The sequence below is a fragment of the Diabrotica virgifera genome, chromosome 5 (genome assembly GCF_917563875.1).
Source record: "Diabrotica virgifera virgifera chromosome 5, PGI_DIABVI_V3a".
Lineage (NCBI taxonomy): Eukaryota > Metazoa > Arthropoda > Insecta > Coleoptera > Chrysomelidae > Diabrotica > Diabrotica virgifera.
Genome location: NC_065447.1, coordinates 12,754,623 through 12,769,576, shown reverse-complemented (window position 1 = coordinate 12,769,576; position 14,954 = coordinate 12,754,623). Strand labels below are relative to the sequence as shown.

The 14,954-nt window shown below is 33.2% G+C and overlaps 1 protein-coding gene across 10 annotated transcripts in view; it reads left to right on the top strand.

Moving 5' to 3' along the window:
• Positions 1-14,954, top strand: part of LOC114330686 (muscle-specific protein 300 kDa) — a 603,413-nt gene that overhangs the window by 567,856 nt on the left and 20,603 nt on the right. For all 10 annotated transcript variants that reach the window (XM_050652274.1, XM_050652275.1, XM_050652272.1 and 7 more), the window contains one exon: positions 7,144-7,446. In XM_050652274.1, the coding sequence (XP_050508231.1) occupies positions 7,144-7,446 (303 nt within the window). The remainder of the gene's footprint in view (positions 1-7,143; positions 7,447-14,954) is intronic.

Genomic DNA, 14,954 nt, shown 5'->3' with positions numbered 1-14,954 from the left:
AAGGCAGTTGATGGAAAAATACAGGAGTAAAGAAACAAACGCTCATATGGTATTCATTGATCTTGAGAAAGCATATGATAAGAGTTCCTCGAGAGATTCTGTGGTGAGCACTCGATAAGAAAGGAGTCCCTGGTGAATATGTAAAGAATGTGAGGGAGTAACGACCAGTGTTAGGACAGGTGTGAGAGAGACTGATATTTTTCATGTGAAAGTAGGATTGCACCAAGGCTCGGTGCTTAGTCCGTATTTATTCTCATTAGTTTTGGACCACATAACAGCGAAACTACAGGGTAACATTCCATGGTGCTTAATGTATGTTGATGATGTCGTGTCAGTAGGAAATAGTGAAAGATACTTAGAACAAAAACTGGAACAGTGGAGGCAAGCTCTGGAGGAAAAAGGTTTAAAACTTAGTAGGATAAAAACAGATTATTTGAAATGTTCATTTAAAGATGGGGTTACTACAAATAAAATGGTATCTTTGGATGGCGAACTGATTGTAAAATCAATAGTTTTAAGTACCTGGGATCGGTATTACAGAGTAATGGAGAAATAGATGGAGGTGCATGCAGTAGAATTAGGGCTGGATGGATGAAGTGGAAAAGAGCGAGTGGTGTGTTGTGTGACAGAAAAATTCCAATGAAGCTGAAGGGAAAATTCTATAAAACAGCTATAAGACCGGCTATGATGTACGGAACTGAATGTTAGGCAGTGAAGAAGAAAGAGGAACAACGAATGCATGTGGCGGAAATGAGAATGCTTAGATGGATGAGTGTAGTGACAAAGAAGGATAAAATTAGAAATGAGTATATTAGGGGAAGTCTATGTGTGGCACCAATTGATGCCAAAATGAGAGAGCATGAAATGGCAATGAAAAAACTAGAAAAAATAAATCCAAATATAATACATATAGAAAATAACATATATTAGTACCAAGAAGAAATAGGTACATCCAACAAAATTGTGAAAAACTAACAGCTTAACGCAAATGGTCTTGAAAGACTAAAATATTGTTGTAAACAACTTCACTTTTGATACTAATCCAAAACCACTAATTGTTTTCTTTCTTGGGCACAATATAAATGAAATAACAAACTTAGTGTAAATTTAGAATTAAATGCATAAAACATTAATGACTGTAAACACTAGCTAATCTGTAAACACGAGTAGGTAGAAATTTTGATCCAAACTGCCAAACAAATGGTTTAAAGATAGACTAATACTTTAAACAATTAGTAAATTGCATTTCAAATACGTCAATATATTTTGGGTGCCTTTTTTGAAAATGATTTCCTGTTTACTAAGCCATTTTGTTTAGAATGGTCCATAATTTATCAGTGATAATATTTGGTAATGTTCCTTCTTTGAAACAATTCGGTAAACAGTATTGTTTGTTAAAGTTATGAAAATAACAATGTAGGAAGATGTGGTACTGCTTTGGAATCTTAATTGAAATAATGTAGGAAGAAGATAATAACCACCCATTGTTCTTCTTATCTCGTTTTGGAATGGACGTGTCCCATTTTTTTTTTGTTGTATGTTGTCTTGTGATCTTTTTAAATAAAACTGGCTAAATATAAAGCAATAACTAAATTTTCAAGAACTGGCTCTTTTAAAAAATACAAAACGTTAATTTTTTGTCTCAATTTGACGTGATCCGTCAAATGGAAACAACATACGAACAGAATGGGTAAAATCTTGAGAGCCGTGGTTTATTCTTACTCCCTTTATACATTTATACCCCACAAACGAAGCCAAAAAACACTTGAAAAATTACTGGCCGCAAGTAATGTAACCGCAATGTAACCTGGATTCTTAATTACGGATAATTACATGTAACTTTTATACAGGGTGTCCAGAAACTCTACCGATGAAGACAGGAGATTCCTCAGATAAATTTAAGACATTTTAACCCAATTCTTCTAGTCAGAAAATGCTTCCTAAGGAAGCTAGAGCTCTTTGAAGGTGGCGTCTTGTAATTAGTTTTTCTTAAATAACTCCAGAACGCGTTTATTTAGAAAAATGAAAATTGGTGCGCATATTTATTTTCTAGATATAAATCGATTACATTTATTGCAAAATTCTAGTACCGGTCATAGGCGTCCGTTTGACACTGGATTATTAAATTAAGAGGTATGCTAGTACTAAAAGGTACTCTGGATTTAAGTCGGTAGAACACACCGTTTTCTAGAAAAATCGATTTGAAAATTTTTCGTTTTTTGAATTTCCAAAAAAAAATTTCAAAAAACACATTTTAGGAAAACGAAAGCTGGTACGTTTATTTATATTCCAGAGACGAATCGATTTCCTTAATTGCGAATTTCTAGTACCGGTCGTATGCGTCCGTTTTGGGTAGGTCAAGGGTTATTTTATCTCATAACTTTTTTGTCTTTAATTTTTAAGAATTTTTGACTTTAGATTATTAAATTGTGAGATATTCTAGTACTAAAAGTTTTTTTTTCAAATTCAAAAAACGAAAAATTTTCAAATCACTTTTTTCTAGGAACGGTGTGTCCTACTGACTTAAATCAAGAGTACCTTTTAGTAGTAGAATATCTCACAATATAATAATCCAGTATCAAAAATGCTTAAAAGTTAAAGACAAAAAAGTCATGCGATAAAATAACCGTTACCCTACCCAAAACGGACGCCTATGACCGGTACTAGAAATTTACAATGGATGAAATCGATTTATCTTTGGAAGATAAATATGTGTACCCATTTTTGTTCTTCTAAATAAAAGCGTTCTGGAGGTATTTAAGAAAAACTAACTACAAGACGCCATCTTCAAAGAGCTCTAGCTCCCTTAGGAAGCATTTTCGGACTAGATGAATTGGGTTAAAATGTCTTCAAATTATATGAGGAATCTCCTGTCTTCGTTTGTCGGTAGAGTTTCTGGACACCCTGTATAAATCCGTATATAATATCATTACAGTAGGAAAAATGAAAGAATACCCATGAACGAACATATAAAACACGCTGTATTTTCCTGTCACCGTGTCACACAAATAATTGGCCAGCGCAAGTACATGTAATAATTATTGTTACATGTACTTACACTGGACAATTTTCTTTGTGATACGGTGACAGGAAAATACAGCGTGTTTTATATGTTCGTTCATGGGTATTCTTTCATTTTTCCGACTGTATATAAATTTATAATATATGTATTATGTGAACATTCAATTGTAAATTTACCTTATTAACGGATCGTGGTAATTTCGAAATCTACCTTTGTTTACATATTCAAAAACCATAAAACTGATTATTAAACACATTTTATCAGCGGTTCTAAAGCAAATTGAAACATACCTTAGTTAATTAGATAAACAATTATGAAAAAAATTACGAAATACGAAGCCTGATGTAATTGTTAATTTTAAAAACATGTTAATTATGTTTACATCTGGTGATAAGCAAAGTGTAACACCTATTTTTGTACTTTTACTGGTTTTTTGTACAATTTAAAAGATAATGGGATGTAAAGCTATTCTAATGGGATGAAACTACAGTCAGACTCGAACATTTTTTTTTCTGTAAAGAGTGTGTTTTTTTCTAAAAGGATGAGTTTAAATAGATATTTATGATATAAGTGTTAAAAGTACACGTTTAAGGCACGCATGTGAAAGTTTCACATGAGTGCCTTAAAAATATATTTTTTAACACGCAATCATACAACATTTTTTCTACAAACCTAATTACAGGACAATATCTACAAAAACTTTTACTTGAACTTCATTCCATTTTTATATTTTTTTGACATTACATCAAAATTGCCTATACGGTCAATACGAACTGCAGTGCCTTAAAAATATTTTAAAGAACTAGTGCCTTAAAGTAGCATTTTTAACGCTCGTATGGAGTGCTAAAAATTGCATTTTTAACACGGTTGTAGAAAAAAGTTATTTAATACAATAAATCGAAAGATTTATGCTTTATAGACTTAATAAAGGCTTATGATAAAGACTATTATCAAATAGTCGATATTTTACAAATACCTTAAAAGAGGGACATATTTCAATGTTATATCAACAAATTAGTCTAATGCAAGCCAGGAAATTACAGACTGTAATGTTTGGTATTTTTGTTGTGCCCCATATTTCTTCCGCTATATTTGTGTATGTCTTTATATTTAAATTTCTTGGTTGTTACGTCCAGTCTGTTTGATTTACATATTTATTTTATTATTTCTCCATTTTTGTTTACTATCTGTTGGCCTTACTTTCTCATGCATTCCTCTAGTCATTTGTTGTTATTTCCAACTCTCTCATTTAAGCCGCTCATTGTAATTATATTATAATTAATTTTATTTTCACTGTTAATATTCTCCCATTGAAATAATTGTCCTCTACAATATATTTTAACCTATTGGGTGTGATTATTAGTTGCACTCCTTCTTTTGCCCTCTCCTTTGTGTCTACTCCTACTCAAAACAGCCAGTATCCTTTGTGTATTTTCTTCAAGCCTTTTTCTTTTATTTTTATTTCAGTTATTCCCAGTATTTCTATATTTTCCTTATCATTTCCTCAACCAGTTCTGCATCCTTTCTCTTACTACTTCTCACGTTCCATGTTCCCAATTTAATCTTTTTTTTTCACTATTTTTTCTCTATCCTATCTTTTGTGTTCCTCTCTTTATTCTTATTTGTTTTTGTACTCTGTGATTCCAAACTCTTATACCCGTTCATCGCCTTATTCGTCATTGTATGTTGGTCTTCTTCTTTGTTTCCTTTCTCACTTTCCTTTCTCCTGTAGCACTTCCTTTGACGTTAATCTTCTTCACAAGTGTTTCTGGTTATCGACTACGTTTCTTTTTCATCGTTTTCGAGGAACCTTGCTTCTAAGCGGTTCTATAATGATTCTAATCCTTAGTCAAACGTGATGTAACTCTATTAGATTATGTTCGACAATTGGTACCATAACATTCACTAACTTAATATTAGCCCAGTAAATGAACGGGAAATACGGCGATACCGTGTATTGCATGAAAATTTGGATTTAGGTTCTACTTACCCTCCACTTCAAAGTTGAAATTGTGCCGTTGGTTGCTTTTACTTAAGGGGTGACAGTCACCCCTTCTCGGGGGTGAAAAAACATATATTCAAGATAAGAGCGGAAATGGATAAATTGACTGATTTTAAGCAACTTTTGCTCTATAGAGTTTTTTATGTAAGTCAATACTTTTCCAGTTATTTTCGATTGAAAATGTTTATTTTTCGACAAAAAAACTACGTTTTCGGACAGTTTTTCGCAAATAACTCAAAAAGTAAATACTTGATCGAAAAAAATATCCTTAGCAAAAGTGTAGCTTATAAAAAACTAAAAAAAAAATGTGTATCAGTAAAGTCTATCAATCGAGTAAAAACAAAGTTGTAGCTCATGAAAAATACGTTCTTGTGCGTCTAATTCCAAATCGAATATTTCAAGGTGAAATCACCGACAAATTAAGCACTTTTCGGGAAAAACCTATTTAAACTTTTTTAAAGTGTTTATAAAAAGCTTTATTAGAATTGTTCATAAAAGTTTCTAGCATTAAAAATAAGCGAGTTACGCTCAAAATAAAGTTGGCCCTCTTTTTTTTTTGTAAAAAAATCATGCAAATCTCCCCGTGTTTAGCTCCTCAAATGAAATTAATCGCTACCGCTTTACAAACAATTTACTTACTTACCTATTTTTTATATGATCTGTCAGTCTCACCGGTTTAAAGTGCTTATTTTTGAAAGGGTTATAGTTAAAATAGCTGGAACGGGTCACTAATCACGAGTGTATGCAAATTTTGAACAGCCATTTTTTAACCAATTTTTGTCTTGCGGAAAAACAAAATGAAACTAGCATATTTATAATAACAAAATCTATATTTTTTTACTCTTTAAGATTTTTCTTATCACTAATACTTTTTAGGTTATTTTGAAAAAAGGAAATTTTTCAAAAATTTTTGGAAAATTTTGTTTTACTATAAAACCAATTTTTTTCAAAAATAAGCACTTCAAGCCAATTAAACTTACAGATCATATAAACAATGTACATACAGTTAAAATAAATGGTAAAGCGGTAACGATTAATTTTATTTAGGGTGCTAAATAGAGGGAGGTTTTCACACTATTTTTACCAAAAAAGGGGGCCAACTTTTATTTTCAGTGTAACTCGTTTATTTTTGGTGCTAGAAACTTTTGTAAAAAACAAATATAAATCTTTTTTTAGGTACTTTAAAAATGTTAATAAGCTTTTCCCGAAAAGTGCTTAATTTTTCGGTGATTTCGTGTTGACTTATTCGATTTGGAATTAGACGAATAAGAACGTATTTTTCATGAGCTACAACTTTGCTTTTTCTCAATTTATATACTTTACTGATACACCATTTTTTTGTTTTTTTATAAGCTACACTTTTGCTTAGAATATTTTTTTTGATAAAATATTTACTTTTTGAGTTATTTGTGAAAAACGGTCTGAAAACGTAGTTTTTTTGTCGAAAAATCAACATTTTCAATTGCGAATAACGCGAAAATTATTGACTTACTTACGTAAAAAACTTTATAGAACTAAAGTTGCTTATAATCAGTCAATTTATCCATTTCCGGGCATATTTTAAACACGCGTTTTCACCCCTCTGAGAAGGGGTGACTGTCACCCCCCAAGTAAAAGCAACCAATGGGACAAATTCAACTTTGAAGTGGAGGGTAAGTAGAACCTAAATCCAAATTTTCATGCAATTCGGAGTTGCCCCTGAAAATTACACTCCAAAACGGTCATTTATTGGGCTATATGTAGTTATAAATCTTAAGGAAGGTTGAAGAACGATAGAGTTTGAACGAGGTTTTTTTACTGTCTGACATGTTGTCAAAGTCAAAAACAGCAAGATTTTTCATACGTGTCTTAATACGAACAAAATGCCAATTTAACAGTAAAATATTCGTCGTTTGAATAGTTCTCACTTTGCTAAGGTTTTACGGGATATTCGTGGAAGTGTATGTATTAATGAATTTAGTAACTATCTTAAAAAACAATAGGTATTATAATTGAATTTTGATTTTTAGCACCATTTCTTCAAAAACAACTTGTAACATATATTATGGCCTTAAGACAAACCATGGAAAATTATTAATTATTTATTCAAATCACTAACAATTCTTTTATTTTACCTCAGAGTGTCTCAGTAGACCTAGTTTCCCGCGAGAACCTCGTCTCCGAACTCAAGGACGCATCGAAGCCGCTGTCAGACAGCTGCTCCCCCGAGATTTCGGCCAAGATCGAAGCTGCAGTGAAGGAAGCCGTTACAGCCTACGAGACGACGTGCACCAACTTGAAGGAGCTGTGCACCAAGTACCACAACGCCGCAGACCTATGGAAGCAGTACAAAGAAGCTTCGGACTTGGTGAAAGAATGGATTGAGAATCCAATGGAGTCCGTAGAGAATTTAGAACCCGAGGAGGCCATCCAACATGTCAAGGTGAGTGTTTTGTAACTTTGTATTGTTTTATTTTTAAGATTGTTACATTGTCTTGCGAAGTTTTCTGGCTTACTTATCTAATTAAGTCATGGTAACATTTATTAACAACGTTGTTGTCAGACGTAACTAGGGATCCTAAGTATATAAAGTTGGTTTCTTTATTTTTTTTCTTATTTCTTCTGAACTAGGCTTTGCAGATTCTGGGGACGACGCGCGACGATGAGATAGACGCTAACTTAAAATATTCTTTTCCTTTCGTCTGCACCAACGATCTAGTAGCAAGGCAGTTTTTAAATATTTTTTGATGAACTTAAGTCTCATTTTTTTTGTAATTCTATAGGTGTTAAGTGGTTTAAATAGGGAGGAATTAGGAGGATTAATAATATAAATCGTTAATTTAAAACACTAAAAAAGTAATAATAGGAAAATTAACTCACCCAAAAGAAAGTAATAAGTAACCAAAAAAATTTACATTGAAAAATTAAGCAAAAGAAAAAAGAAAATTGTCTACACTTGGATGTTCTTTAGGTTTATTATCGTTTATTGTCTCCCCTACATCTGCGGAGGATTTTAATTTGCCTAGGCATACATGTACTTGTAATACGTTGCTGAATCTGTTCTTGCGGTATATGTTCCCATTCTTCATTCAACTCTATTTTCAGCTCTTAGAATCGTTTCTGGCAATGGTCCTTTTCTGGCCTCTTTTTAATATTTTTCCCTAAACTCCCATAAATGTTTTAATGGATTCATGTTAGGACTACAAGCGGGCCAATCCATAGCGGTCATTCCGACAGTATTTAGGTATGTAGAAGCACATTATCCTGTATAAAGAAATTATCCTAAACGAAAGGGGCGTAGGTGACAACATTGTCCTCCAGACACTGTCGTATCTATCTGTTTGCTATTAGAGTTCCATGTTCGATGATAAGTCGAAAATTGAAATTTACTAAACGCAACAGCAAGTGAACGTAAGTAGCTACTGCTCCTATTACGGGTTAAAATTTGAGTTATCAAATATGACGCACGGGTAAAGACTCGTGGACTCAACTGTACGTATCTATCAAAACCTTTATAGCTTTTCCGAAAACTTATTAGCTTTTCCGAAAACTTATTAGCTTTTCCGAAAACTTATTAGCTTGCGTTTAAACTCAAAATTGTACCTGGAACATATTTTTCAAAATGGTTTCGTAATTCCTCTCAGAAAAGTCATGCATTTCTAAAAGTTGCATTGCAGTGAAATTCATTTCTGTACGTCAGAAACAAAAAGTGGATAACACTATTCTGGAATTATAATTATGCGAGGCATTTTAAACGCTTCTTCTTTTTGGTACCTACCAATCATTTTTAATTCATGTAACTATAAATTTGTTGTCTGCATGTTTACAATACGGAATATTTAAGACGCTGACGATACGTTCTGTCATTTTCTGAAAGCGACGCTTTTTTCATCTCCAAGAGGGTCTGATGCGAGCCAACTGTAGCAACCCTTTCTAGCGTCGGCATCGCCTTCGGGGGAGTCTTGTTGTTCATTTTCAGTACCCGCGACGTCGTCTACCACTTCGGTCGTGGTGAGAGCGTTGAGAGGAAGTTCTCGTTTTATTTTTAGAGAAGTGTCTCATCTTTAGTCGGCGCGAAAAATGTATAAATATCCTGAAGTGTTCTCCTTTTGTTTGTAATATTCAGAGCGCGATTTGAGGCCATCGATTTTGCGAAAAAAGTCAAAATTTCGTTTTTCGTGTTATTGACCAGAAAAACCTTGTCTTCTGATAGTGTTAGGAAACTAATACATTAATAATTGGCGAATACTGGTCGTCGCGGTATACAGTGTGCTAATTCTTGTGAGCTAAATACTTTATCGTGTTCTTATTTCTATTGTAGTGAAAGTGTTATAAAATAGTAAAAGTAACTTTTAAAATGTTAGACAAAATGTTCACTTTTCCGACAGTATTGTCTCTTGGTACTCAGTTTACTCCGTTTGGTTACAACCCTTCGTGGGTTTTAGTCAACTAGACGATATACCTCCATTCCTCGCCGTCTTGAGCAATCAAATTCTCCACTCCCATAGCTTTAACGTCTCCTACTGTACTTTCTCCCACACCAGCCTAATTATTCTTTCGTTAAAATGGTCTTCTGAAGTGTCCTGTCGATTGGAGTCTTCTCGATTTAATTTTTTTTATGATGTTGGCGTCTGGATATAGTTCTTCAAGCTCTTTGTTAGTGCCTATCCTATATTGTCCTGCTACTCCATAAAGCACACGCCCAAAGATCTTCCTTAGTAGTATTTCCCAAATACTTAGTCACTCTTCGTTTACCTTTGTTATTGTCCACGTTTCGCTACCATACATACTAGTTGTTTCAATTTTATATTTCTATTGCTTCTGGTATCTCCACCTCCTTTTTTATTTCTTGTTTCGGTTATGAGTGATGATACAAAACTCACAATTCATTTAAAATGCTTATTGTGCGAATAGTTTTGGAGGCAACAATTTACATTCCATCCTCAGGCCGATACAAAAAATCAAAGAATGTCAGTATTGGATATTGTTTTAAGATCTCCCTGTTTTATAAGTCTCTTCTTCTCTCAACTCCTTTTACTCCTAGACCTTTCCAAACCTCCAGAGGTATTCCATCGTGTCCTCTTTACTGCCTTACCATTCTTCATCCTATTTTAAGCCTCGACATCCTTATTTCTCTTTATCTCCGGGATTACATTTTCATTTGGGGTCCTGCATCCTCTGTCTCTCCTCTGATGTTCTTCATTTAATAACTTTTCAAAGTACTCATAGCATATTTGCTTTATTTCAACATCGAATCAACACTTTTCCATTCGCACTTTTAATCTGCCGCAGGTGAGTCCAGTTTTTGATGAGTTCTTCCTTGTTTTTGCAATGTTGTAAAATCTTTTTATCCCCTCAGGTGTTTCCAACTCTACATACAGCATTGAAGGCTATCTTTCCTTAGCAGTAGCTACAGCGCGCTTTGCTTCCTTCTCTGCTACCTTGTTAGTCCAGTCGGGTTAGACGAATAACAGGCCCAACCTTGCATTAGGAGCTGCCCCAAATTTTAGTTTTCTAATCTTTAGGGGGGGTCAATAGTAGTGTAAATTTAAAATCTCGACTGAATTCCGTTGTTGCGTTAGCCGTCATCTTGATTTTAAACGAGAACCGTTTTTGCTCAATATCTCCGCCATTTTCAACTTTTCGACAAAAAGTATAACAACCAAAATTGTAGAAAATGTGATTTTTTATCATTTCTATTCCTTCAATTTTTTCGTGCCGTCGATATTTTCCGAGTTATGGCAGAAAATAGTGACAGTTAGAGCATAATTATTGAATTATTTCGTTTATTATTAGTTTTACGACAAAAATGTTCCTATACAAAAATAGAGAGAATTAAATTCTACACAATTTTAATATCTTTCATTTTTTTGCTAAAGTTAATATTTAAGGTAGTACGTATGCGATAATGGCGCGAGCGTAACACCCGATTGATTTTGTAGCAATGGTTTTTGTTCAATAACTACGCCATTTTTAACTATATTTGTCCCAAATATGATTTCGTACAATTTATTTTTAACAATTTTTTTCATGCGGTTGATTTTCCGAGTTAGTGGGAAAATAGTAAAAAGTGGTGGGGGGAGCATAATTACTAAATTGAATATTGTTCCTGAGCTGCCCCAAATTTTATAATTCTATCTTTAGGGGAGATCAATAGTAGTGTAAATTTAAAATTTTGACTGAATTCTGCCGTTGCATTAGCCGCCATATTGATTTTAATGGAGAACCGTTGTTGCTTAATATCTCCGCCATTTTTAACTTTTCGACAAAAATGATAGGAACTAAAATTGTTGGAGACGCAATTTCCTACAATTTCTTTTCCACAATTTTTTTATGTGATCAATATTCTCCGAGTTAAGGGGGAAAATAGTGAAAGCGGAGGAGAAGCATAATATATTGAATTGTCTCATTTATTATTAACTTACGACATAATTGTACATAAACAAAAATAAAGATAATTATATTTCATATAATTTTGGAAACTTCCAATGAAACACCAACCAAACTAAGTACTACATAAAAGACATAAATAATAACTTAGGTATATGCATTAAGTTCACTTAGTTTTATTCACTAGCGGGTTTGATTGGTTGAATTTGTGTGTCTATAATTAAATTTCATGTCAGCTAACATATTTTAATATTTCAACAATTTTTTTTTTAATTTTGGACCATGTTGGGGGGAATTTTCCCATTCCCCCTCCCCCCCTCGTAGACCCGCCACTGGTTTTCTCGAAAAATTGTAGAAAATCGTAATTGCAAAAATTTCAGTCCTTACACTTTTTGTCGAAAAGTTGAAAATGGCGGAGATATTGAACAAAAACAATTGCTACTTATAAAATCAATCGGGTCTTACGCTTGCGGCTTTACCGCATACGTACTACTTTAAATATAAATTTTATTTAAAAAAAATTAAAGAGATCAAAATTGTACAAAATTTAATTCTCTTCATTTTTGTATAGGTTCAAATTTGTTGTAAAACTAATAATAAACGAGATAATACAATAAATAAAAAATATGCTTTAACTGTCACTATTTTCCCCCATAACTCGGAAAATATCGACCGCACGAAAAAATTTATAATAAACAAAATTATAGAAAATCGCATTTTCAACAATTTTAGTTTGTACATTCTTTGTCGAAAAGTTGAAAATTGCAGAGATATTGAACAAAAACGGTTCTCGTTTAAAATCAAGATGGCGGCTAACGCAACGGTCAAATTCAGTCGAGATTTTAAATTTATACTACTATTGACCCCCTCCCCTAAAGATTAGAAAAATAAAATTTTAGGCAGCTCGTAATGCAAGGTCAAATGCTATCCCGACTGGGCTATATATGTATCCTTATCTTCCCCTCTTAAACCTCTCATATTTCTTTCGTCTCCTTAATCTTCTGTTGCACTTCATCGCTCCACCACAAAGTTTCATTGTCCCTAGGAGGCACATTACCAGCTGATTTTCCTAACACTTCCTCTTCCACTTCTACCGCAACTTTTCTGTTGGTTTTCCACCAATCATTTACCGTATTTTTTTCTTCACTTCAAACTCTTCCAGCACTCTACTCTTGAAGACTTTTTCCAAATCCTCATCCTTTACTTCCACCATTTTACATTCTGGTGTCCTGCTTGCTTTCCTGTTCTGTGCTGTATCTCTGTATCTGTAGAGTAGGGAGGACGAGTCAAGTCCTACAGCACTTAGGCCACAATTGACCCATTGTGCATCCTCCCAGGGGGTTGTCGTCCTTAACACCGTAGGTTTTTCCTGGTCATTCTCAAGTACTTTTCTGATGCTGACTTCTCAAGGTTTCTTAGTGTTACCTTGGTAAGTCTACATCCTGGCTTTTCTTCCCATCTTTTCACGGTTTGCGTGTGGGAGTGATATTTTGCAATTTCCGCGATTGTTGCAGTTGATCAGCCAAAAAGATCTACAGCTTCTAAGATTCTTAGGCCTGCTGCCTTCCTAGCTAGTAGCTAGCTGGTCAGCAATGCGCTTGCCTTTATTTCCGTTGTGTCCTTTAACCCACCTCAGGATGATGTTGTTACCATCCGAAGCTTGGGCTAGTGACTCATGACACTCCATTACTAGCCCTGATACGACACGTGGTCTATTCAGGGTTAGTCCTGTTACATGCTGCATCGTGTGATAATATTCACTAAATAGCCAAAAACAGACCAGACAAATTACGTTAAGGCTTATAAAGTTCCTTCCTTATACTTCATAGGTATGGTATAATAATTCGTGTAAGAAAGTTCTAAAACTTAGTGCAGCTTCTTTATTTTATGTGTAATCGTCTCAAACCGAGAAGAGTTTATTTAATAGAACTTTAACAATAGTTTTATTCAAATTAAATGTGCACTCCGGAAGAACTGAAGGTATGTAATTCCTATAAACATATGTCCTCACATGAAAGCTTTTCCTTTACAGTAGGTACTTTCTACCTGTTTACGTATAAATAAAAAGTTCGGTTTTAATGTCGGCAGTAGAATGCAAAATGCAACCATTATTCCAATTAAACATGCAAATGGTTCTTTCGTGTTATGCATTTTACACCAAAGCGGAAATTTCTCGTTTTCGGAGAATTTATAACAAATGCGGATGATGTCAGTCTTTTTAACTTTTTTAACACTCTTTTGATTGTGGATGCACCAGTTCCAGAAAAATATTGATACGTTTAATATAACTTATTTGTTTAAAACTGGTGCACGTTATTATTCATACAATAATAGACCAGGAAGGATCTGTTTTTAGGTGGATGTGAGAGGTGGCATTCGGATTTTTGCGGATAAAGTTAGGTGATAACTTCGTTAATAATAATTGACTTATGCTACTTCTCAAATATGCCCGGAACATTAATAAAAAAAATAAAATACTTAAAAATTTCAAAAATTTTCTTTTTTTTTTTCTGCTACTTTGCTTATAACTTTAAAACGATTAATTTTGGAATAAAGTCGTATAGGAATAAAAAAAGATAATTAAATTTTCTATCAGATACGATTGGTTAAAAATGTCTTAATTTAACACCCTTGCTGCAAAATAGCAATAAATATAAAATAAGGGGGCAAAACAAGCCTGTCCTTTTTCAATGTTTTTCCATCACTTGAAACTTTCCTAATTCGCTTAGAAAATTTCTGTAATGTGCTAAAACCGTCCACCAAATTTCATTAAAATTGACTTACTAGATGTTGCATAATAATTCTGCAATCTAAACTTTTTTTAAAAATAAAATTTTTTAAAATCCTGCTCCACAAAAACTAGAACATACAAAGATTTGTCAATTTTTTTATATATAAAGAAGCACTCCATCTATCTAATGCACTTTACAGAATTGAAATCGGATTATTTAAGCAGTCTCAGCAATGTTTTAAAGTTATAAACACTTTTTTGGCTTATAAACAAATTAGTGCTGTGTCCAGAAGGGGGTGCTACGGGCTCCTTTATTTAGATGGACTTACTAAAGTTTTTATTATGTATTTTGACCTGTAGAATACGAATTTTTTGGGTAACAGTTGATCCGGATGTCGATAAAATTGTTATAAACAAAGAACTTGAGGAATTATATAACATCGATTTTTCGCAAAATAAAACAATTTTTTGTATTTCTTGGCTAATTCTAAGCAAAAAATGTTCTTACAAGTTTTTTCGTAGGATGCATAGTTTTCGAGATAAACGCGGTGGAACATTCAAAAAATCGAAAAATTGCAATTTAGAACGAGAATAACTTTTGGTTAAAAAATAAAAAAAGCAATTCTGCTGACAGCATTTGAAAGTTTAAGTCAAATTATATCGGTTTTAATTATTTGCATTGCTAAAAATTATTTTTTTTTATTATTAAACAAAGCTATTTGTTTATAAGCCAAAAATTGTTTATAATTTTAAAACATTGCTGAGGCCCCTTTATTAATCCGATTTTAATTCTGTAAAGTCTATTAGATAGGTAGAGCACCTCTTTATAT